Source organism: Haliaeetus leucocephalus, unplaced genomic scaffold (assembly GCF_000737465.1).
Source record: "Haliaeetus leucocephalus isolate CR32 unplaced genomic scaffold, Haliaeetus_leucocephalus-4.0 Scaffold186, whole genome shotgun sequence".
Classification (NCBI taxonomy): Eukaryota; Metazoa; Chordata; class Aves; order Accipitriformes; family Accipitridae; genus Haliaeetus; species Haliaeetus leucocephalus.
In genome coordinates, this window is record NW_010972622.1 from 1105146 (window position 1) to 1128600 (window position 23455).

The window sequence follows — 23455 nt, forward strand, 5'->3', positions numbered from 1 at the left end:
CCCTTCTGACCCTGCCCTGCTTTCCCCAGACCCCTTCAAGCCGTTCATCATATTCTCCAACCGCCACGAGATCCGCCGCATTGACCTGCACCGGGGTGACTACAGCGTCCTGGTCCCTGGGCTGCGCAACACCATTGCCTTGGACTTCCACCTCAACCAGAGCTCACTGTACTGGACTGACGTGGTGGAGGACAAAATCTACAGGGGGAAGCTGCTTGAGAATGGGGGTGCGTAGCCCTGGGGGCATGGAGCACGCTGGTGGGGGCCAGACAGGTGGGAAAGCAGGGGTACAGTTCTGGGACAGGGTGTCAGCAATGCCATGGTGCAGCCACTGGAGTCCACAGCCCCTGTAGTGATTCTGTTCTGCTCTCCAAAGTTGCTAATTATGTAGGAGTTAATTAACATTCCCAGCACTTCCCTAATGGTAATTGCAGCCCAGCAGCTGGGAGCACAAAGCCAGGCCCCCTCCCCACCAGTGCTGCAGAGCTGCGGGAGGGGGCACCTGCAGGGGGACAGCAAGAGCCCAGCACCGGGACCACAGACACGGGGCTGAGCCCTTTGGGGTTCAGGCCCCGCTTGGGGAAGAAGCGTCCCCCCGCCATCGACCCCAGTCAAGCCAGCTGGAGCAGTTCCAGACTGGGGCGCGATGGTGGCGGGTGGGCCAGGGGAGAGGCACCAGCCTGAGCCCTCCCGGCACTATGCCCTGCAGCTCTGACCAGCTTCGAGGTGGTGATACAGTACGGGCTGGCCACCCCCGAGGGGCTGGCCGTGGACTGGATCGCTGGCAACATCTACTGGGTGGAGAGCAACCTGGACCAGATCGAGGTGGCCAAGCTGGATGGCACCATGCGAACCACGCTGCTGGCCGGGGACATCGAGCATCCCCGCGCCATTGCCCTGGACCCCCGCTATGGGTAAGGCAGGAGGTGACGTCGGTCACCAGGACACAGTGGCACCCTCGGGGTCTCGCCGGGGGGGACCAGGCCATGGGCTCCTGCCTGGGCACGCGCCCCACTGCCGATTCAGGAGGCAGAGCCCCGGTGTCCCCTTGCTGACCTTGCCTGCTTGCTGTCCCTCGCAGGATTCTTTTCTGGACAGACTGGGATGCCAGCCTGCCCCGCATCGAGGCCGCCTCCATGAGCGGCGCGGGCCGGCGCACCATACACAAGGAGACGGGCTCGGGAGGCTGGCCAAACGGGCTCACCGTTGACTACCTGGAGAAGCGCATCCTCTGGATTGATGCCAGGTAGGACCAGGACACTCATCTGCGCCCAGTGCCTCCATCCCCTCTGGAGCCCTGCCTTCCCCATCCCTCCCAGCTCTGGCACCTTCTCCCTCGCTCGTGTGTTGTTCTGCCATTTGACTGCTGGGCTGGGAGCGAAAGCCTTTGCTCTGTGGGGTCTGTTTGCATCTGCGACACATTCCAGCCTTTGCTCTGGGTTTTCTTCTCTGTGGGAGCTCCGATCCCTGGTGTAATAAAGCAGTCGTTCTCCTCCGCAGCATTAAGCAGAGCAGGGGAGGCGGCTGCTTAGACCCTGTGGGTTGTTGCTGTTGGGTTAAAGACCTGGCCTTTGCCTGTCCCTGGTGCCCCTTGCCCAGCTGTCTGCCTGCTCTCACCCTTCTTCTCTGCCGGGCCCAGGTCAGATGCCATCTACTCAGCCCTGTATGACGGCACGGGGCACATCGAGGTGCTGCGGGGACACGAGTACCTGTCGCATCCCTTTGCTGTCACCCTGTACGGGGGTGAGGTCTACTGGACCGACTGGCGCACCAACACGCTGGCCAAGGCCAACAAGTGGACAGGGCACAACGTGACAGTGGTGCAGAGGACCAACACGCAGCCTTTCGACCTGCAGGTGTATCACCCCTCCCGGCAGCCCCTGGGTGAGGCCTGGGAAAGCAGAGGTGGCGGGATGGGGTGGGGGGAGATGGCACCGGCACTCGGTGTGCGCCCACAGCCGCTCAGAGCATCATGTGGGAGCCGTTCCCATGCCCGTGGCTGTCCCTTCTCACCCTCCGCTATGGCCTTGGCCACCCAGCAAAGAAGTGTCCTGGGGTGATGAAGCTGATGGGTCAGAGCTCCTCGATGGGCAGGCAGGGAGGTCTGCAGCTCTCTGGGGCCTCCTGGGTAGGTGTCCCCTGGAACAGGGACATCGCTGAGTCTTATCCCTTTTGCAGCTCCTAACCCATGTGAAGCCAATGGGGGCAAAGGGCCGTGTTCCCACCTCTGCCTCATCAACTACAACCGCACGTTGTCCTGTGCCTGCCCTCACCTCATGAAGTTGGACAAGGACAATACAACCTGCTATGGTAGGGGTCTGCCCAGGCCACCCAGGGACGGGGAGGATGAGCGGCTGCTTTGGAGCCAGCTCTGCAGACCAGGCTTGAGGTCCTACGACTGCCCCTCTCATTGTTCTCCCCAGAGTTTAAGAAGTTCCTGCTGTATGCGCGGCAGATGGAGATCCGGGGTGTGGACATCGACAACCCCTACTACAACTACATCATCTCCTTCACGGTGCCTGACATCGACAACGTCACAGTGGTGGACTACGATGCCCTGGAGCAGCGTATTTACTGGTCTGATGTCCGTACCCAGACCATCAAGAGAGCCTTCATCAACGGCACTGGCGTGGAGACTGTCGTGTCTGCGGGTGGGTGTGGAGGAGCATCGCCCTGCACGGCTGCCGCCGTCAGGTCCTGGAGCCGGGCAGAGCCACCAGCCCTCCAGAGGCTTTGGCTCCATGAGATCGGCCCTTGCTCTTCATCCAAGAATCATCCCAGCCCTGTTCTCGTGACTAACGAGTCTTCCTTCTCCGTTCCCTTTCAGACCTGCCCAATGCTCATGGCCTCTCTGTGGATTGGGTTTCCAGAAACCTCTTCTGGACCAGCTATGACGCCAACAAGAAGCAGATCAATGTGGCTCGGCTAGACGGCTCCTTCAAGAACGCGGTGATCCAGGGGCTGGACAAGCCTCACTGCCTGGTGGTTCACCCGCTCCGGGGGTAAGTCTCTGGTGGGACGTGGTGCCAGCAGGCTCAGGGTCAGGCCAGAAGTGTCAAAGAAGGAGGTGTTTGTGCACACTCACGTGTGTGTGCGCCTGACGGTGCACGTGTGCCATGGAGGAGAGAACAGGTTGCTTTCCCTATGTGTCAGTGTGTGTAGGAGGTGTGTGAGAGGAGACAGGGCCACAGCTCGGGAGGTGCGTGTCTGTTGGTACGCGCAAAGCAGCAGGCTGCATTTCTGTACATGCATGTGTGCGCGTGAAGGAGAACAGGCTGCAGATAAGCGTGCATCCACGAGCGTGTGCCAGTCTGGGTGTATGCGGGGCTTTGCTGGGCAGGGCTGCACAAGTGCTTGCAAACACCAAACTCCCTCCCAGGTTGCAGCACTGGAGGCAAGGAGATAGTCGGGTGCCCGGGCTGTGCAGCGAGAGGGGAGAGACGCCAACACGGGGCTGGAGAGCAGGCTGGGGTGGCGGGGGCTGGTGGAGCCTGGGTGAGCTGGGAGGGCAATAGAGCTGCACGTGGTCCGTCTCCACGGGGCTGTTGGAGCCATGTGCTCAGTGTCCTCTCACCGGTGCAGGAAGCTCTACTGGACAGACGGAGACAACATCAGCGTGGCCAACATGGACGGCAGCAACCGCACTCTTCTCTTCACCAACCAGAAAGGGCCTGTTGGTACGGATCCCCCCTGCCCCCCCAGTACTCCCCTGCCTTGTGGTGTCCTTGCTGGCCCTAAAAGCCTCAAGCCTCCACTCTGGCAGCCCTGGCTCCCCAGGGGGCTGACAGCTGGTTTGTGCTGGGTCACCCTGACCTCACGTGCCCGTTTTCTCCATTACCCCATCCACTCTGCCAGTCCCATCCTACCTCCCAGATGGTGACGGTCCCTGTGTGCCGCCTGGACACTGATGGTCCATTGCTTTCCAGGCCTGGCCATTGACTACCCAGAGAGCAAGCTGTACTGGATCAGCTCTGGCAATGGCACCATCAACAGATGCAACCTGGACGGCAGCAACCTGGAGGTGATCGAGTCCGTGAAGGGTCAGCTGAGCAAGGCGACGGCCCTGGCTATCATGGGTGAGAGCTGGCATGGTGATGGTGGCGGTTCATGAAGCCCTTTCCCTTTCTCCTGGCCCTGCCCAAACACAAGACTGCTCATTTCCACCTCTAGCAGCTGTGGAGGGGATGCTTCTCCACCAAAGGCTAAGCTCAGACCCCTTTTTCCAAGCCATCGCCTGTAAATCTGTGTGGAGCCACCGCTCTTTGCTGCTAGGGTGGGAGGGGATGGGGAAAGCTGCTGCATATTCCTGCCTTCTCCTCCCAGGCGACAAATTGTGGTGGGCTGACCAGGCCTCCGAGAGGATGGGCACCTGCAACAAGAAGGATGGGACGGAGGTGACAGTGCTGCGCAACAGCACCACGCTGGTGATGCACATGAAGGTGTACGATGAGAGCATTCAGCAAGGTGAGCGCATGGTCCCAGGGCAGAGAACCTGTAGGGACGGGCAGCGTTTCATCCGCTCCACCCAGGTGCCAGCAGGGCCAGAGTGTGTCCCACAGTGGCCGGGTGGCCGGCTGACCCTGTCCCTTCTCGCTGGCCCAAGCCTGGCCCTTGTGCCTCGCACCAGGTCCGTGCTGGCTGGCACAGAGCACCCACATCTCATGCAGCTGCCATGAGTGGTGCTGGCCCCAGCCTCTCCCCAGGCACCCACAGCCCTGGCAGGCATGCCCTGGCCCCCGGCTGCCCCTCACCTCCCCTTCTCTCCACCGCAGCTGGAACCAACCCCTGCAGCCTAAATAACGGTGACTGCTCGCAGCTCTGTCTCCCCACTTCGGAGACCTCCCGATCCTGCATGTGCACTGCGGGCTACAGCCTGAAGAGCGGGCAGCAGTCCTGTGAAGGTGAGCGTGCCTGTCCCCATCCCCTTGCCCCCTCGGGGCAGAGACACCCTGCAACTTTCCCTGGACCATGCCTGCTGCCTGCTGCAGCTCTGCCTGTGCCACATGGTGCCGCGCAGCTGAGCCAGGCACGTGTGCTGGCGTGGTGCGCGGGGGCCTGGTAACTGCTCGCTCTGGCTGCATGCGGGCTCATCCTGACCGCCCCGTGCCTCCCTGCTCCCAGCAGCACTGCGGAGGGATGCTGAGGGCCAGAGGGACACCAAGGGTGGTCGGGAGGGGCTGTGGGCTCGGGCCGCAGCGAGACCCTCGCGTGGGCTGTCCCTGCGAGGGGTTGGCAGCAATGAGCGTGGGCAGCACTGCCCGGGCACCAAGAGCTCTGGGTTTAGCAGGGGGAGGGCAGCAGGACTTGCATGGTGGGAGCCCTCAAAAGAGAAGCGAAATCCTTGCTGTGGGCAGCGGGTTTGGGTCACTGATTTGCCGCAATCACTGGGGACAGGGCTGGGCAGCCAGCGCAGCATTTGCTCTGCAGATCCCCAGTCCCTGCCCAGTTTGCCACCATCTCCCTCAGGAGAGAAGAGCCCCCCCACTCCTCGGTCACTGCCAGGGCCTCTCAAAGGCTGTTTGTGTGCAAAATGTTCTTGGTGTTTTTGGAGGGGTCTGGCAGAGCTGCTGCACCATCTGGGTCAGGGCAGGGACTGAATAACAAGCACTGCCCTGACCCAGATGCAGCGCAGAGCCTTTGCCAATGCTCGGGGGCATAGGCAGCTCTGGAAAGAGGCCTCACTCGTGCCTCCCCTATGCCCTGGCGTGGGTCAGGGCCCCTTGAACAGGCAACTCCAGGGCTTGCAGCCTGCAGGGAGGTCCGGGCAGGGCCTGCTCGAATGCAGAGCTGAGCAGGGAAGGGCTTTGTGGCTGTTCCCTGGGTTCCTGCCCCAGCCGTCAGAAACCTCGTCCCTGACTATGTCTCTGCTCGGTTTAGAGTGGGTTGTTCCCTGCCCTCTTTCCACAAGGTTTGCTATTCCTTCCCCTGCCCAGTGTGGTGATGAAAGCCATCCCATCCTGATCACGGAGGAGTTTTCTCTGTATGGTCATCCTGGTCAGTCCCCTCTCGTGCGGAGACCCAAGTGAAGCAGGGGCATCCCTCCCTCCATGAGAAACCATGGTGCTGCAAAGCTTTCGAAGCATGCCACGAGCATGCTGCCTATGTAAACGCGTCACCCCGCAACTGCAGCACCGTGGGCAGGATAAGGCACTCTGTATCCGGCAGGACTGCCTCCCCTGCCACCTCCCCAGCTGCTGCGGAGCTGCTGCTCGCACTGCCAGCCCACGTCTCGCATGCGTCAGCCTTGGAGTCAGCCGAGAGGTGGGCGTAGGGGCTGCCTGTGTAGGGATGCTTCAGGCAGCCACACAGCCTGCCAGCATGTCCAGCCAGCACAGTTCAACCCTGCCCTGCCAGTCCCTTTTGTCCTGGGCCATCTGCCCAGGCCGGGGACTCGTGCTGCTGCTGTCATGGCAGGGTCGAACCCTCCCACCAGCCCTGCCAGGCTTGCACTCCTCCATGGAGCTGCTGTTGCAGTTTTCCCCGAGTTGTGGCTGTCCGTTGAAAGGACAGCATGTGGTTTGTGGGATGCATCTGACTGTCCCTGCATCTGTGTTGCAGGTGTTGGCTCCTTCCTCCTGTATTCGGTCCACGAGGGGATCCGTGGCATTCCCCTGGACCCCAACGACAAGTCAGATGCTCTCGTGCCTGTGTCGGGGACCTCTCTGGCGGTGGGGATTGACTTCCATGCAGGTGACGCAGGAGCTGGGAACAGGACAACAGGGCTGGAGAGACTGGGGAGGGGGAGCGCAAGGGAGACCATCACCAGACCCTCCTTTGGCAGTGCTCTGCCTTAGGACATCTCCCCTGGGCAGCTCCGGGTGAAGGAGGGTTTCAGGTCCCCACACCAGGGGCTTGGGGTGCAGCTCAGCCCAGGTCTGTGCAACCCTTGGAGTGACCCAGAGATGGTTGCTGACACCCTCTCTCCTGCCTGGCCCCTCTTAGAGAATGACACAATTTACTGGGTGGACATGGGTCTGAGCACCATTAGCCGGGCCAAGCGGGACCAGACGTGGCGGGAGGACGTGGTCACCAATGGCATTGGCCGCGTGGAGGGCATCGCCGTGGACTGGATTGCTGGTGAGACAGAGCTCTGGAGTGGGGAGGAGCGGGTGGGCAGTCGGGGAGCGCGGCTCAAGTGGGTGTTCACTGTCCCCTCTCTGCAGGAAACATCTACTGGACAGACCAGGGCTTCGATGTCATCGAGGTGGCCAGACTAAATGGGTCCTTCCGCTACGTGGTCATTTCACAGGGGCTGGACAAACCACGGGCCATCACAGTCCATCCAGAGAAGGGGTGAGACACCGCACAAAGCTGCTCGGAGAGGGCCATCAACTGGGGGCTGGGCATGTACCGGAGACCCCCGGCACCCTCCCAGCAGAGCCGTGTAGTTTGCACGCAGTGGAGAAGGACTCCTAGGTCTCCTGCCACACGAAGGGACAGGCCCCTGGTGTCCAAACCAGCTGTGTTTAACTGCCCTTTCACTGATGGGCTGAGCTTCGTGGGAGCTCCCTGTGACTTTGTGGGTCCCAGCATCTCAGAAAATCCAAGTGGAGCCTCCCCAGACTGGCTCCAGTTTTGGACAGAGTCACAGGGAGAGGAGAGTTGTTTGGATCCAGGGAAAGATGGAGAACAGCACCTTAGGTGCCTAGCACACAGGCTGGTTTCTGCGCAGCATTCAGCTGCAATGCAGGGCTCCTTTCCCCAGCTGCAGCATGGTCTGCAAGCATGCAGCGGTCAGGAGGCTGCAGATCGCCAGGGGTCTGGACTGAGGCCCTGGTGTGGAGTGATGAGGGGGAGAGGTGCTTGTCCTCTGCTCCAGTGGCCAAAATGCCCAAGGATGCTGCTTCTGGCCAGCCCTGTGGTCATGTCCCTGCTGTCCCCTGCAGGTATCTCTTCTGGACGGAGTGGGGGCAGTACCCCCGCATCGAACGATCACGCCTGGATGGGACCGAGCGGATGGTGCTGGTGAACGTCAGCATCAGTTGGCCCAATGGGATATCCGTCGACTACGAGGTACAGCTGCCGGCTGGCACGATGGTGCTGCCCTGGGGCCTAGCAGGGAGTGTGCCAGTCCCAAGGGTCCCTGCAGCCATGCCCCTGCTGATGGGGCCTCTGGGGGACATGGCTGCCCTCCCCAGGGCTCTGGAGTCTCCTCTCCAGTGCAGGGAGGGTTGTCCAGGGTGGTCATCTTCTGAACCCTTTCTGGACCTTTCTGCCAGACATGGTGGGAGGTGCAGAGGGTGCCTTAGTGCCACCCCAGGGCGCTGCTCCATTGCTGACTGGGATGCTTTCTCATTGCCTCAGGACGGGAAGCTTTACTGGTGCGATGCCCGGACAGACAAGATTGAACGAATTGACCTGGAGACAGGTGAAAACCGGGAGGTCGTCCTATCCAGCAACAACATGGACATGTTCTCAGTGTCGGTCTTCGAGGAGTACATTTACTGGAGCGATAGGTATGGTGCCCGAGGGGTCTGGCAGTGCTGGGGGTGCCCCGGGCACTAGCTATGCGGAAGGATGGGGGGAGCTGGGTCCTGCCGCAGGGTGCTGCTGGGGCGAGCCCTGCGTCAGTTGCTCAGTGATTGTCCTTTCTTAGGACTCATGCAAATGGCTCCATCAAAAGAGGCAACAAGGACAACGCCACCGAGTCGGTGTCCCTGCGGACAGGGATCGGTGTGCAGCTCAAGGACATCAAAGTCTTCAACCGGGCCAGGCAGAAGGGTGCGTCCAGGAACAGGGTGCAAGCCCCTCGTGCAGTGCTGCTGACGGCCACCCAGGCTGGGCTCCCGTGGCAGACAGATGCGGGGAGGGGGATAGAAACAAACGGGCCACTGTGTCCTCATCAAAGAACCGTGTTGCACCATGGGCTGAGCCTATTTCTTCACCCGCTTCCTCTGGGAGTGGGGAGAGGTGAAAAGCAGCTGAGCAGGAGCATCTTCCTACACAGAGCCTGCCCAGTCCCTTGAACAATCCCCCCTTTCCTCCCCAGGCACCAACATCTGTGCCCAGAGCAATGGGGGCTGCCAGCAGCTCTGCCTGTTCCGGGGCAGTGGGCAGAGGACGTGCGCCTGTGCCCACGGCATGCTGTCCGAGGACGGAGTGAGCTGCCGGGACTACGATGGTTACCTGCTGTATTCGGAGCGCACCATCCTCAAGAGCATCCACCTGTCGGACGAGAACAACCTCAATGCGCCCATCAAACCCTTCGAGGACGCAGAGCACATGAAGAATGTCATTGCCCTGGCCTTCGACTACCGCTACGGCTCCAAGGGCAGCAACCGCATATTCTACAGCGACATCCACTTCGGCAACATCCAGCAGATCAACGATGATGGCACAGGGCGCAAGACCATTGTGGAGAGTGAGTGTTACAGGGCTCTATACTCATGCGTCTGCCCTAAGACCCCTCTTTTCTGTTCTCCCCTACCACCTCTTCCTGAACTCCCTCCTTCCTCGCCCAAGGACTTTTTTTCCTTTTCTCGGTTAACTTTTTTTGGTGTTTTCAAGAGGTGTTTTGAGTGGCAGCTGTTAAGGTTTCAGCTGTGAGCTTTCTACCAGAGCCTCTGGAAGAGGCGGCAGCTTGTGGTAGGGGATGCAAGTGTCAGGAGCAGCCTGTAGAGCTTGTTCTGGGAAGGAGAGTGTATCACGAGGCTCAGGCATGCATGTGGGTATGCATTGCTCTAGAAACAAGGCACTGTAGCAAACTTGGGAGCTGCTCTGTGTTTGCATTTGACTTCCAAGACCGACCTGTTGAGCCTGAGCAAACCTTGCCACACCTGGCCCTGTTTTCAACCTCCAGCTCTTGGTTTGCACTTGGTTGGTTTTATTGGCTCCTACGGCAGGTGAAAAGACCATGTCTATTGCTCTGCATCACTAGGGAGCACCTCCAGCAAGTTATAGATGTGCTCGCTAATGAGTGTATTTATATTTGGCACTTGGGATAGCTGTTATCACTGAGATAAGGAGAGCAGGGCCCATCTCTCATAGCTGGTTCATTAAACCTTTTGCTGATCCTTAACGAGGGAGAAGGATGGGTGTATGGTTCAAGTTCCTGGCCTGGGAGCTGGAGGGAAGGTCTCCCTGGTTGGCCACGTGTCTTCATCTTGTCACTTTGTGCCTCTGGGCCTCAGCTCTCCCCTGGCAGAGGGAGACCCTTCCCAGCACTGCTGCTGCGGGGACAGGGAGACCCGGAGCAATGCCCAGCCAGTGCAGGGGAGGTGATCAGAGCAGGAGCTTGAAAGCCAAGTTCAAGTCCTCAAGTCCATTTCATCATAGATGAACATCACTCAGCCTTCCTGCAAGGAAGTGTCATTACCTGGTTGGTGGCAGAGGTCTGCCCAGGAGACCCCTAAAGTTTCCTCGGGTCTCAGCTCGCACGTCAGCACAGACACTAGCCCAGCCCTGCTGAGTCCCCTCAGGTGCTGCCACACTGGCACAGTGTTAGCAAGCAAGCAATCCTCTGAGGGATTTTTTGGGAGTGTAATTAAAAGCAGTAACTTAAGGCTGCCAAAGAAGCCACGTCCAAGTGTCCACGGTCAGCACTGGCTGTGTGGAGTGAGCTGGGCAGCCGTGCAGGAGCACGGGCTGGATGCGACCTTTGCCTGTCCTCCCTTCCTGCAGACGTGGGCTCGGTGGAGGGGCTGGCATACCACCGCGGCTGGGACACGCTGTACTGGACAAGCTACACCACCTCCACCATCACCCGCCACACCGTGGACCAGAGCCGCCTGGGGGCTTTTGAGAGGGAGACGGTGATCACCATGTCGGGGGACGATCACCCCCGGGCCTTTGTGCTGGACGAGTGCCAGAAGTGAGTGGCCGTCGGTGGTCCAGCCAGCTTGCCCAGGGGCCACGTGGTCCCAGGGCCAGCGTCCAGGCGGACACCCCTCCACTGAGGAGGAAGCACTGGTTCCCAGCACAGAGTATTGGACCCCAGGGAGGAAAGGCCCTGTGCCCCCCACCCCCACACACACCCCCTTCAGCACCCCAAAGCAAAGACAGAAACCCCGTCCCATCCTCTTCTCTGGCTGGCTGGTACCATGGGGTACCATGTTTCCCAGCTGGCTGCAGTGGCTTCATTCATCCCCTTCCCACCCCTTCTTATGCGGGAACGATGTCCCATCCATCCCAAAGTCCCTGGAAGCCCCACAGCAGCAGAGGGGTGGGCTGAGCCAACATGTATGCGGCAGAGAGCTGGGGTTGCAAAGGCATCACATGTGTCTCCCCTTCCAGCCTGATGTTCTGGACCAACTGGAATGAGCAGCACCCCAGCATCATGCGTGCCACCCTCTCTGGTGCCAACGTCCTCATCATCATTGACCAGGACATACGGACACCCAATGGGCTGGCCATTGACCACAAGGCTGAGAAGATCTACTTCTCTGATGCCACGCTGGACAAAATCGAACGCTGTGAATACGATGGCTCCCACCGCCATGTGAGTCCAGACTTGGCCCCAGCAGCAGAGATGGGAAGGAGAGTGGCGAGTGGCGAAACTGGGGCTGACACTTTGTGAGAGGACAGCAGAGCTCTTCCTGGGGCACGGGGAGGGTCAGGCCTTCCCCTCAGGCAGACACACGGGGACACGCTGCATTTGGGGTCATGCTGGGGGCTGTGTCCCACAGCCAAGTTCCCTTGTGCTCACGGTTTGCCAATGTCCGGCAGGTGATCCTGAAATCAGAGCCTGTGCACCCCTTTGGCCTGGCTGTCTACGGCGATTACATCTTCTGGACGGACTGGGTGCGCAGGGCTGTGCAACGAGCCAACAAGTACGTGGGCACTGACATGAAGCTTCTGCGTGTTGACATCCCCCAGCAGCCCATGGGCATCATTGCCGTGGCCAACGACACCGACAGCTGTAAGGATGCTCCGTACCCCCCCCATCACCCGCAGCCTCGCCACCATGGGCCCCTGCTCCCCTGCCCCTGCCAGACCTCTGCCCCCTCTCTCAGGTGGCTCAGCCTCCTGCCAGACAGCGCTGCTCTTCCACCCTGCCTGCAGGCCAGGGGAAGGGGGAACCTGTCCCACCATCCTTCCTGGCCTGTCACTGTCCCTTCGGGACCCTCACGCCAAGGCCTGTCCATCTCCAAACCCTGTGCAGGCTGAAGAGAGAGAGAGTTTGCCCCATTTGTGCTCTTCCCAGGACATCCTCCTTGCAAGATCTTGGGAGACTGGATGCCCCTAACCCCATGCATCCCCCGTAGCCCCATCTGAAGAGCATGGCGAGAAACACCTACTTCTCCTCTCCCCAGCAGGGAGGACAAAGGGAAGGGACTGCTGAGACTGTCCTTGGCGTAAATGCTCTCCATCTCTCCTAGGTGAGCTGTCCCCATGCAGGGTGAACAATGGCGGCTGTCAGGATCTCTGCCTGCTCACGCCCAAAGGACACGTCAACTGCTCCTGCCGTGGCGAGCGTGTCCTGCAGGAGGATTTCACCTGCAAAGGTGGAGGGGAATTGGAAGCGGGAGCTGAAGGGAATGGGAAGGGGAGGAGAGGCCACTTACAGCCTGGCAGAGCTGACATTCTCCATGCCCTCCCCAGCCCTGAATTCCACCTGCAATGTGCACGATGAGTTCGAGTGTGGGAACGGTGACTGCATTGACTTCAGCCGGACCTGCGACGGCGTGGTCCACTGCAAGGACAAGTCGGATGAGAAGCAGTCCTACTGCAGTAAGGTTCCTCCTCTTGCTGCTTTGCTCAAACACACACACGCACCCCCTGGGCAGGCACAGGCACCCTGCTCAATCTGTCAGCTCTGTTTGGCAAAGGGAGCCAGGACTCCTGGGCGTCTTCTCGTATCCCTCAAGTGCTCGCAGTCCCTTTCGCCCTCCAAAGATGGGCCCAGCCAAGCCTTAGGGGCTCCAGACCTTTTCCAGTTTTGGGGGGGCAGGCTGGAGAGTGGGACACCTTGAGCTGACCTGGTGGGGGCTGCGGCACCCTCCATCTAACACCAACCCTCACTTCTCAGCCAGGAGGGGTCTCTGCTGGTCAAAGGCCAAGCTTAACCCTGCGGTGTTGGCAGCACAGCACAAGGAAGCCTGTTTCCTAATCCTGCCTGTGTAGTTTCTTCCCCTGCTGAAGCATCCCTGAGGAGCTGAGACACCCGGGGGCACCGGCCCTGCCCTCGCGCTCACCTCCTCCTCCTCCTCCCTCACAGGCAGCCGCAAGTGCAAGAAGGGTTACCTGCACTGCATGAATGGGCGCTGCATCGCCAGCCGCTACTGGTGCAATGGCGTGGATGACTGCGGGGACAACTCGGACGAAGTGCCATGTAACAGTAAGCAGGCTGGCTGGCTCCCAGCCAGCCCTTGCCAGGGCTCAGTCAGCTATCTGGGACAGGGACAGAGGGTTCGGGAAAGAATTACCTTCAGCTTGACAGGATCAGAGCAGAGCGAGGGCTTAACAGAGAGTCAAGGTCTAAATCCTACTTATGCTGCTTGTGCCACAGACCGCTTTGTAAAGCTCACTCCCTGACAGCTGGGAGGAAGAGCTCCTGAGCACGGCCAAGCAGCACCCAGAGCCTCCCGAGAACACTGGTTTGACAGCTAGGAGGAACACAAGGCGATGGCAAGGCGCAGTGTCGCTGCTCCTCGTGCTCCTGAGAAAAGGGCACCCAAGCATCCCCAAGGGCAGCATCCCTTCAGAGCTGCAGGGCTGCAGGAGCCTGTCTGCTTGGTTCAGAACTGATGGGGAAGGTCAAGAGCTTCCCCGAGCCCATCCAGGCCTGCTAGTGATGGGCCAGGTTGGGAGATGAGCGCAGGCTGCCAGGCAGGGTGTGTGAGTGGGAGAGACACCAGATCTCAGCCGGGAGAGGACCAGAGCTGGGAGTGGAGGTTCAGGTGGTCCATAGCTGTGCTGGGCAATGGGTGTATGTGTGTGCATACACGTCTGCAACGTGAGTGGGGGCCGTGGGGTGGCTGTACATGCTGGGTCCCCCAGCCCAGCCTCATCTGCTGTGGGGGCTTCCCCCTTGCAGAAACCAGCTGCGCTGCTACCGAGTTTCGCTGCCGAGATGGGAGCTGCATTGGGAATTCAAGCCGCTGTAACCAGTTCATCGATTGCGAGGACGCTTCGGATGAAATGAACTGCAGTGAGTGCCCCAGCTGCTGTCCCATGTTCCCTGCTACCTCCCCAGCTCTGCCCTGCTCTAGCTCTGGAGATGCTTATGCCCTCTGCGCCTACGGGCAGGGGCCTGGGTCCCTGCACCTCATTTCAGTCTTTGGCACTTGTGCTGAAGCAGGGAGGGAGAAGGGCCCTGGCTCCCGTCCCGTCAGCAGAGGCCAGCCCAGGTTACCCCAGTGGCTGGAAGCAGCCCCAGCCCATCACTGCAGCCCCCCACGCCATGCTTGGCACCTCACAACCTGACGTCAGAAGTGCTTAACGTGGTCCCAGCAGCTCAGGGCACATGTGCTGCTTTGGGGAGGGAAGGGCTGTCAGCAGCAGGGCGAGGGCTCGTGCTGCATGCTGGGAGCTGGACTGAAGGGCTGTGCCACTGGCGAGCAGCACCAGTCATCCAGGGCTCCTGGTGTTGTTCCTTGCAGCTGCCACTGACTGCAGCAGCTATTTCAAGCTGGGGGTGAAGGGTACCACATTCCAGAAGTGCGAACACACCTCTCTGTGCTACGCTCCAAGCTGGGTGTGCGATGGGGCAAATGATTGCGGAGACTACTCAGATGAGCGCAACTGCCCAGGTGAGAGCGGGGAGAGGAAAGAGGGCTCAGGCCTGGGAGAGCGGGGGCATCCCACCGACCCTCTGGCCGGGTGCTCCCCTTTGGGGTCTGTTTGGAGGGTGGATGCTTTGTTTGCACACCAGGACCATCATCCTTTGCCTGCACAGCTCCTGCACGAAGGGTGCTGCAGCACGCTGATTGATAGAGGATCACAGAGGGCTTTTGGGGAGAAATCCTTTGGAGTCAGGCACTTTTGGGTTGGGAGGAAGCAGGACACGTCCGCGCCACCACGCTTACTGATGTTTCCTTCACAAACCAGGTGGGAGGAAACCCAAGTGTCCAGCTAATTACTTTGCCTGCCCAAGCGGGAGGTGCATCCCGATGACTTGGACCTGCGACAAAGAGGATGACTGCGAGAACGGAGAAGACGAGACTCACTGCAGTGAGCGGCAGGGTGGGGAAAGCAAGGGACTCCAGGGTGATAGCATGGGGTGGCAAGCGCAACCGTGCTAGAGGGGAGGCAGGACCCTCTCCTTTCTCTGACATCCATTTGCCAAGGACCAGACTCCAGATTCTTCCCCCTCAGTGGTCTTATTCCAAATGCTTGGGCTTTTAACTGTGGCCAATGCAAATGTCCTGGTGCATTTGTTTGCTCAGCACATGCATGAGTGTCCATGGTCATTTTGAAGGTGGCCAGTTACGGCTCAATTGAGCTATGTTTTTATTCCAACCTCCCTGAACAAAACCCAAACAGTGCTGAGGAACTGGGGAACCTCCCCAGCTCCAGAGCAGGCAACCCCACACCAGTTCTACAGCTGCAGTGCCCATCAGCGTGGCGTGTAGGCACTGCCAGGTCTGGGTGAGCAGTAGCCCCAGCACCACCCTGGGCACCAGCCCTGGAGCCCATCTGGCCCAGCCTGGCTGTGCTCTGCTGCCATGTCCTTCCTCCCACATCACCCTAGCTCTGACCCCTCCTCTCCTCCTCTCCCAGACAAGTTCTGCTACCCTGTGCAGTTTGAGTGCAACAACCACCGCTGCATCTCCAAGCTCTGGGTGTGTGACGGGGCAGACGACTGCGGCGATGGCTCTGATGAGGACAGCCGCTGCCGTGAGTCTGCTTCAGCCCCTGCTCTGACCTCTCTCCGTCCCTACCTGTGCTGCTGCCCCGTCTCTGTGTATTCCTGCCTCTGCCCATCCCTACTCCCACCCTTCCTTTCCTGTGCTGTGGTCCTCACTGCTCTCCTGGGTTCTGTATCTTGGGCCCCCCGCGAGACGTGGGGGCACATAGCCCGAGAGTGCCAGTTCTCCAGCAATGGGGTGACTGGCCTCTTTCCTGCTTCTCCCTTCCCCAGGGCTGACCACCTGCAGCTCAGGATCCTTCCAGTGCCCAGGCACCTATGTGTGTGTGCCGGAGCGCTGGCTCTGTGATGGAGACAAGGACTGTGCGGATGGAGCCGATGAGACCCTCGCTGCCGGCTGCTGTGAGTCCCCAGAGGGCTGGGTGCACGGCAGGGCCAGGGGCTGGAGAGGAGCGGGGTGTAGTGCAAGGCAGAGCTGCCTGAGGGGGGCTAGCCCCACTCCCCGGGGTCCCCATCAGTAGCAGACGGGATGCCTCGTCCTGGCCACTTCCCCACCAGGCTTGCAGGAGGATACTGCGGTGCTGTGGTCACAGCAGACCTGGACACAGAGATGTTTGGGTGCCTTTCCCTGACTGTGAAGAGAGAAGCATCATCCCACAGAGCCAAAGGCACCACATTGCCCGGGTGCTGTTCACAGCCACAGGATGAGGGCACAGGGCTGGGCTCGGGCTGGGGGTGAAGGAGTGGGAGTCCCTGCCACGAGTGGGCTGTGCCTCAGCTTTTGTCCCCAGCACCCCAAGACAAAAGGGCTCAGGAGGCAGGCAGGAGAGCACACGGTCTGGTGGGGGGCTGACAGCGATGCCTCATTGCAGTGTACAACAACACATGTGACGAGCGGGAGTTCATGTGCGGAAACCGCCAGTGCATTCCCAAGCACTTCGTCTGCGACCACGATGATGACTGTGGCGACGGCTCGGACGAGTCCCCAGAGTGTGGTGGGTGTCCGTGGGACCGGGGAGGACAGCAAGGGCCGTATCTCCTTTTGCACTGGCCCTGGCAGCCACACTGGGTCTCCTGGGCTTTGACACAGGATCTTGGAAGGGTTTTCTTCATCCAGAAGGAAGGGGTTTGACGTGAGAGCAGGGTGAGGGGGAACCAGGAGAGGGAGTGGGAGGGGTTCGGTGCCAGAGAGCCACAGAAGAGCTGTCCCAGCCCCTGCTGCAGGCTGTCTGACTTGGCACAGAGCAGTTTTGGAGAGATTCAAAACCACCCACGTTTGCTGCCTCCTTGACCCTTGCGGTGCAGCCCTGTCCCAAGGTGGGCTGCAGGAACGTTTGGCCACCTGTGCCACAGCTCCGCACAGCCCAGCCACTGTGGTGCCCCTGTCGCTGATGATGAGCTCGGGAAGGTAAGCCATGCCATCTGAGCCTGCCGCCCTCCTGCAGAGTATCCCACCTGTGGTCCCCATGAGTTCCGCTGCGCCAACGGCCGGTGCCTCAGCAACAGGCAGTGGGAATGCGACGGCGAGTTTGACTGCCACGACCACTCGGATGAGGCGCCCAAGAACCCGCGCTGCACCAGCCCAGGTACCTGCGGGGTCCACAGCTGGGGACTGGGGCTGCCCGACTGCCTCACGCTGACCGGTGCCACCTCCTGTCTGCCCCGCTGCAGAGAACAAGTGCAACGACTCCTTCTTCCTCTGCAAGAATGGGAAGTGCATCCCTGAGGCACTGCTTTGTGACAACAACAACGACTGCACGGATGGCTCGGACGAGCTCAACTGCTTCATCAACGAGTGTCTCAACAAGAAGCTGAGCGGCTGTTCCCAGGAGTGTGAGGACCTCAAGATCGGATACAAGGTAGGGGCCAGCAGGCTGGGAGGGTCTGCTGGAGGGATGCTCTCCCGCTCCCTTCCTCTTCCACAGACTCTTAGTGTGAGGGTTGCTTCTGTCCTGCGCCAGCTGGGCAAGGGATGCACACACAGGCACTTTTGGCCCATGCTTGTGTGTGCTTCTCTTGCGTCTGCAAGCTGTCTGTGCCTGTGCCCGCTTGTCCCATGGTGATGCCTGTCATGTCCCAGCATGTGGGCCCTGGATATTTCTAACAGCTCCGGGTTGCCTCCTGCAGTGTAGATGCCGTCCTGGGTTCCGGCTGAAGGACGACGGGAAGACGTGCATTGACATCGACGAGTGCTCCACCGCCTACCCCTGCAGCCAGAAGTGCATCAACACTCTGGGGAGCTACAAATGCCTGTGCATAGAGGGCTACAAGCTCAAACCTGACAACCCCACCAGCTGTAAAGCTGTCACAGGTGAGAGCCAAGAGCAGACTCAGAGGCAGGGGTGCTCTTCTGGCAACGATGTGATGCTGCTGGCATTGGAGTCCATCATGGTGCTCCACAAGGCGAAGTAGCTGCACCTGGCTCACAAAGGAGAGCTGGGAAGCAGTGGGGAAGGGGAGGGTGGCAGGTCCGCAGGGGATCTGTCCATGTCCCAGTGGTGCTTCCCTGACACATCTCATGGTTTCCCTGTGCAGATGAAGAGCCCTTCCTCATCTTTGCCAACCGGTACTACCTGAGAAAGCTCAACCTGGATGGCTCCAACTACACACTGCTCAAGCAGGTAAGGGGGAAGCTGGGAGCAGGAGGGGGCACCGGCCCCACATGGCTGGGGGTAAAGGGTTGGAGAGGGGCCCTGCAGGGCACGAGACCTGCCAGCCTGGGAGTTTGGGCTCTTGGCTTCCCAGGCAGATGGTAGATCCTGTATAAACCACAGCTCTCACTATGAGTATACAGGAGGTCCCATGTAAACAGTAGCTCTTTGGTAGCAGACCATAAGGTAGGGGCTGCATAACAGTTGTCTGTAGGTGCTTTTAACTTCTCTCCTGCAGGGAGCAGGAGTTGAGGCTGGGGGCTCACTGGTCTTTGTAAAGCCCCTGTGACCCTCTGCAAGCAGGTGAGGCCGTTTCAACACTTCTCCCTTCCTCCCAGGGGCTGAACAATGCGGTGGCTCTGGATTTCGACTATCGGGAGCAGATGATCTACTGGACAGATGTCACCACGCAGGGCAGCATGATCCGCCGCATGCACATCAACGGGAGCAACGTGCAGGTGGGGGGACTGAGCCAGCCCCTTGGGCCCCCGGTCCAGGCAGCTGGTCCTCGCCCACCTCCTGCACAGAGGGGCTGCCTGGAGGGGCCCAGACTGGCACCAGGGTCACCAGCGAAGAGGGCACAAGCCCAGCCAGGGGGTCATCATTGGGCTCAGGGCATCAGCCCAGGTTGCTATGGGGATGTGTTGCAGCACCATCCCAATCAGAGGTGGGCTCCGTGCTGCCCACGGGCAAGGAGGGTTGGTGGAAGAGTGAGGAAAGGGAGCTGGGCAGTCCTGTGCGCAGGGCTGACATGCCAGGGAAGGGGGATGTTGTCATCCCTGACCAGGGCAGGATCTGGTTCTCCCTGTCCAGCCCCAGCATCTGTTTTCTCCCAACAGGTTCTTCACCGCACTGGCCTCAGCAACCCTGATGGGCTGGCTGTGGACTGGGTGGGAGGCAACCTGTACTGGTGCGACAAAGGTCGGGACACCATTGAAGTGTCGAAGCTCAATGGCGCCTACCGCACCGTGCTGGTGAACTCGGGCCTGCGTGAGCCCCGAGCGCTGGTGGTGGATGTGCAGAATGGGTGAGAGCCTGGGGGACCTGGACCTTCCCCTCTACACAGGGAGGGGGCTGGCGGCCCCTCTGCCATCTTGCCATAGTCCTGGAGGCTGGGAGATGGGATGAGGCCTTCCCTCCTCACCTCCGGGACACCTGGCTGCTTCTCCCTGCCCTGCACCCACGCGCCCAGGTGCCTTGGTTTAGCCATGCGATGGGCAGAGTGCGGCCGCTGCTGTGGCTTGGGCCAGATTCAGCCTCCCTCTGTTCTTCTATTTCATCTCCAGTTACCTATACTGGACAGACTGGGGGGACCACTCCCTGATCGGGAAGATCGGCATGGATGGCACCAACCGCAGCGTCATCGTCGACACCAAGATAACTTGGCCCAACGGCCTCACCCTTGACTACATCAACAGCCGGATCTATTGGGCTGATGCACGGGAGGACTACATCGAGTTTGCCAGCCTGGACGGCTCCAACCGGCACACAGGTGAGAGCACTGGGGTCCTGGGGCACCACCAGGCCTTTGTGGGGTGTGGGCTTTGGATCAGTCGTGGGAGAAAGAGCCAGGGCTGCTGGGTATGGTCCCCAGCTCCTCTGTGCCTCTGACCAGAGGAAGAGGTTTGTTCCCTTTCTGAGCTGCCCACTCCCCCTTGCAGTGCTGAGCCAGGACATCCCACACATCTTTGCGCTCACCCTCTTTGAGGATTTCATTTACTGGACCGACTGGGAGACCAAGTCCATCAACCGGGCCCACAAGACTACTGGAGCCAACAAGACCCTTCTGATCAGCACGCTGCACCGCCCCATGGACATCCACATCTACCACCCCTACCGCCAGCCTGACGGTGAGCCGTGGGGCTGGGACGAGGGGCTGGGGTAGCCCTGGCACTGCAGAGCAGCCCTGGGTAGGAGGTCAGGGCTCGGCACGATGTGCAAAGGGACACCAGGTTGGGCAGGGCGCGTGGGAGGAGGGTGCGTGGTGAGAAGGGTCTCGCAGGTGGGGGTTTACGTGCCGCCCTGAGGGTCCTCTGCCTTGGTCTGACTCGCAGTTGTCTCCCTGCTCTTCCCAGTTCCCAACCATCCCTGCAAGACCAACAACGCTGGCTGCAGCAACCTCTGCCTCCTCTCGCCAGGCGGGGGGCACAAGTGTGCTTGTCCTACCAACTTCTACTTGGGTAGTGATGGCAAAACCTGTGTCTCCAACTGCACGGCCAGCCAGGTAACAGCCTGCCTGCCCCTGCCTGCACCTGCCTGCATGGACATCCCCCCTGTGGCATGCGTGTGCCTGTGCTCCTGTGCATGTCCCTCCTGCCGTGGTTTCACCAGGTCCCAGCTCCTCTGCTGGTGCTGGTGCCCACGCTGTGCATCTGGGTGCTGGTGTGTGCACGCCTTCTCCAGGCGCGGGCAACACCTCCCTCCTGTGGCACTTCCCAGCACATACAGACTGCAGTCGTTTGGGGGTGCCCAGGGGAGCCAGAGACCTTCCACCTCTGGAATGACCTGCCTGCCCCTCTCCCTCCCTCAAACCCCAGAGGCTGCGTGGGGTGGGCTCAGCTTAAGGCTTTGCTCCAGGTCAGGACACAAGAGTGTCCTGGGGCTGCCTGGGAAGGGACAGCACGGAGATCACTGCCCTTGGCGCAGAGTTCCCTGGGGACAAAGCCTTCTGGAGTCCTCCCTCCTGTTCTAAACCGCTCTCATATGAGCCTGTGTCTCTGTCACAGTTTGTCTGCAAGAATGACAAGTGCATCCCTTTCTGGTGGAAATGCGACACCGAGGACGACTGCGGGGACCGTTCAGATGAGCCAGAGGACTGCCGTGAGTGCTGAGTGGGGCTGACCACAGCCCACGGTGTCCCAGCACCCTGGCCATGCTGCCCGGCTCTTGCCAGCACTACAGCATCTGTGTGCTGTCTGGAGCAGCTGGACACTGCTTGTGCAACTGGTCCCCCAAAGCCTTGCTGCTGCTCTGGCTTTGGGACAGCACTGCTGCTCCCTGCTCAGCTCTGGCGGAGAGGAGGGTTACCCCATTAATGGGGCTTAAAGAACAGTGGCATAACACACTGTCCCTGCAAGGGATATTGCCCTGTGGAGCAGAACAGCCAACTGCTGCTCTCGGAGCAGAGCTGCCCCTTCACTCTGCCAGAGCCCAGGGTTGGGTGCTGGTTGCTCAGTCCCTGATGAAGACCCCGGAGGGGAAATAGGGAGGTTAAGGTTTGCCCTGAAAACGTTCCCCGGAGCAAATGTTTCACTGTCTTACTCACCCCACAGCTGAGTTCAAATGCAGGCCAGGGCAGTTCCAGTGCTCCACTGGGATCTGCACCAACCCAGCCTTCATCTGTGATGGAGACAATGACTGCCAGGATAACTCAGATGAAGCCAACTGCGGTAGGTTCTCCACCTCTCCTCATGACCCTCAAACCCCAGCAGGGCTGCAGCATCCCAGCAGAGCGGAGATGCAGCATGTCAGCTTTTGACCATGCTGCCTCCTTTCCCAGATATCCACGTCTGTCTGCCCAGCCAGTTCAAATGCACCAACACCAACCGCTGCATCCCCGGCATTTTCCGCTGCAATGGTCAGGACAACTGTGGTGACGGCGAGGATGAGAAGGACTGCCGTAAGTGGGGAACCATTAAGCATGTTAGGGATGAGGAGTGTGCACGGTTAGGGGTGGTGAGTTCAGTGCTGCATCAGATCCATGTCTTTGGGTATTGGCTTCTCTGCAAGCTGGCTTCTGGGTGGTCCTGCCCCTGGGCATGGGGCTTTCTCCTTACCTCTGCCCTGCATAGAGCCTCTGTCCACCATCACCCTGCTGCCCCTACAGACACTTCTGTTTCCTAGTGGAAACGAAATCCTTAAATCCCTCAGAGTGGCAAGTTCAATATTTGCCATTGATTTGCACTGAGTCTGTTGCACAGCTGAGAGATCTTGTGGCTTCTGCCCTGTCTCCCTGCAGCTGGTCAAGTCTTCTGGGGCCACCACGGGGCTCCACTCCCTTCCCCTCTCACATACGTGGTCACCAAGCATCAACAGACACTTGTTGTGATGGCCAGAGCATCTGCATGCCTCTCTGCTCTGTGGGCTGGTTTTTGTGGGGTGGTGGCTGGCAGACCCCTGCCTGCCCCACTGCCTCTCCTGATTCTGCTTCTCCCTCCTGCAGCGGAGGTGACTTGTGCCCCCAACCAGTTCCAATGTGCAATCACCAAGCGCTGCATCCCCCGCGTCTGGGTGTGCGACCGGGACAACGACTGTGTGGATGGCTCAGATGAACCTGCCAACTGCAGTAAGAAGCCTGTGTGGGGAGGAGGGGGTGGGTCTGGCCACACCGAAACCAGGAGCTCCCCCGCAGCTGGGTCACGTCTGTGTGTGTTTGCCTGCGGGACGGCGTGTCCAGGCTCAGTCCCTGCAGGTCCTGTGGGCAGTGGGTGATGGTGGTGGTGGCTCCGCCTGGATCTGTCCCACTGAGATACTCCTCTCTCTGACTTCTCCCTGGAGAACTGCTTGAAAGGGGGGGATCTTACCCCACCCTGTTCCAAGCAGGAGTGCTGCAGTCAGCTCCAGGCTGCCAGCACAAGGTGTTCATCAGCCCTGCAGAGAAAGAAATGTGCCTGGCCCATGCTAACCCCACCTCCCCTTCTATCTGTGTCATCTTGTTTCTCCCTGCCAGCACAAATGACGTGTGGTGTGGACGAGTTCCGATGCAAAGACTCGGGCAGGTGCATCCCAGCGCGCTGGAAGTGTGACGGGGAGGACGACTGTGGAGACGGGTCCGATGAGCCCAAGGAGGAATGCGGTGAGCAGGGCCCAGGGCTGGGGAGATGAGCCCAGAGGGCATCTTGTGCCCTCCTCAGGCTGCCCTGGTGCTGTCTGTCCCTTCCACCTCCCCAGTGTGCCCAGGGGTGGGGGAAGTTTTAGCTGCTCCTTTTCTGAACTGCATGGGCAAGGCTGGGTCAGCGGGAGGGCGGCAGAGAGCAGCGCTGCCCGCCCTGCTAGCTGGCGTGCCCATCCCTCCTCTTGCGTGGGTTCATGCTGATGTCTGTCCCTGTCTCGTCCC

General features: G+C 60.1%; 1 protein-coding gene across 1 annotated transcript in view; it reads left to right on the forward strand.

The window, feature by feature from the left end:
* LRP1 (low density lipoprotein receptor-related protein 1) overlaps window positions 1–23455 on the forward strand; it is a 74356-nt gene that overhangs the window by 40808 nt on the left and 10093 nt on the right. Inside the window, exons 25-68 of the mRNA XM_010565196.1 lie at window positions 30–227; window positions 710–914; window positions 1082–1246; window positions 1640–1884; window positions 2179–2310; window positions 2424–2651; window positions 2828–3002; window positions 3583–3677; window positions 3927–4076; window positions 4324–4464; window positions 4773–4901; window positions 6559–6690; window positions 6943–7077; window positions 7164–7293; window positions 7887–8013; window positions 8305–8456; window positions 8597–8721; window positions 8990–9361; window positions 10621–10810; window positions 11233–11437; window positions 11665–11857; window positions 12318–12443; window positions 12541–12669; window positions 13157–13276; window positions 13976–14089; window positions 14541–14690; window positions 14989–15123; window positions 15661–15777; window positions 16022–16150; window positions 16621–16743; window positions 17194–17334; window positions 17420–17607; window positions 17876–18059; window positions 18284–18369; window positions 18738–18857; window positions 19239–19426; window positions 19686–19891; window positions 20061–20249; window positions 20475–20623; window positions 21126–21219; window positions 21672–21788; window positions 21899–22018; window positions 22562–22684; window positions 23069–23194. Coding sequence (XP_010563498.1) covers window positions 30–227; window positions 710–914; window positions 1082–1246; window positions 1640–1884; window positions 2179–2310; window positions 2424–2651; window positions 2828–3002; window positions 3583–3677; window positions 3927–4076; window positions 4324–4464; window positions 4773–4901; window positions 6559–6690; window positions 6943–7077; window positions 7164–7293; window positions 7887–8013; window positions 8305–8456; window positions 8597–8721; window positions 8990–9361; window positions 10621–10810; window positions 11233–11437; window positions 11665–11857; window positions 12318–12443; window positions 12541–12669; window positions 13157–13276; window positions 13976–14089; window positions 14541–14690; window positions 14989–15123; window positions 15661–15777; window positions 16022–16150; window positions 16621–16743; window positions 17194–17334; window positions 17420–17607; window positions 17876–18059; window positions 18284–18369; window positions 18738–18857; window positions 19239–19426; window positions 19686–19891; window positions 20061–20249; window positions 20475–20623; window positions 21126–21219; window positions 21672–21788; window positions 21899–22018; window positions 22562–22684; window positions 23069–23194 — 6798 coding nt within the window. The remainder of the gene's footprint in view (window positions 1–29; window positions 228–709; window positions 915–1081; window positions 1247–1639; window positions 1885–2178; window positions 2311–2423; window positions 2652–2827; window positions 3003–3582; window positions 3678–3926; window positions 4077–4323; window positions 4465–4772; window positions 4902–6558; window positions 6691–6942; window positions 7078–7163; window positions 7294–7886; window positions 8014–8304; window positions 8457–8596; window positions 8722–8989; window positions 9362–10620; window positions 10811–11232; window positions 11438–11664; window positions 11858–12317; window positions 12444–12540; window positions 12670–13156; window positions 13277–13975; window positions 14090–14540; window positions 14691–14988; window positions 15124–15660; window positions 15778–16021; window positions 16151–16620; window positions 16744–17193; window positions 17335–17419; window positions 17608–17875; window positions 18060–18283; window positions 18370–18737; window positions 18858–19238; window positions 19427–19685; window positions 19892–20060; window positions 20250–20474; window positions 20624–21125; window positions 21220–21671; window positions 21789–21898; window positions 22019–22561; window positions 22685–23068; window positions 23195–23455) is intronic.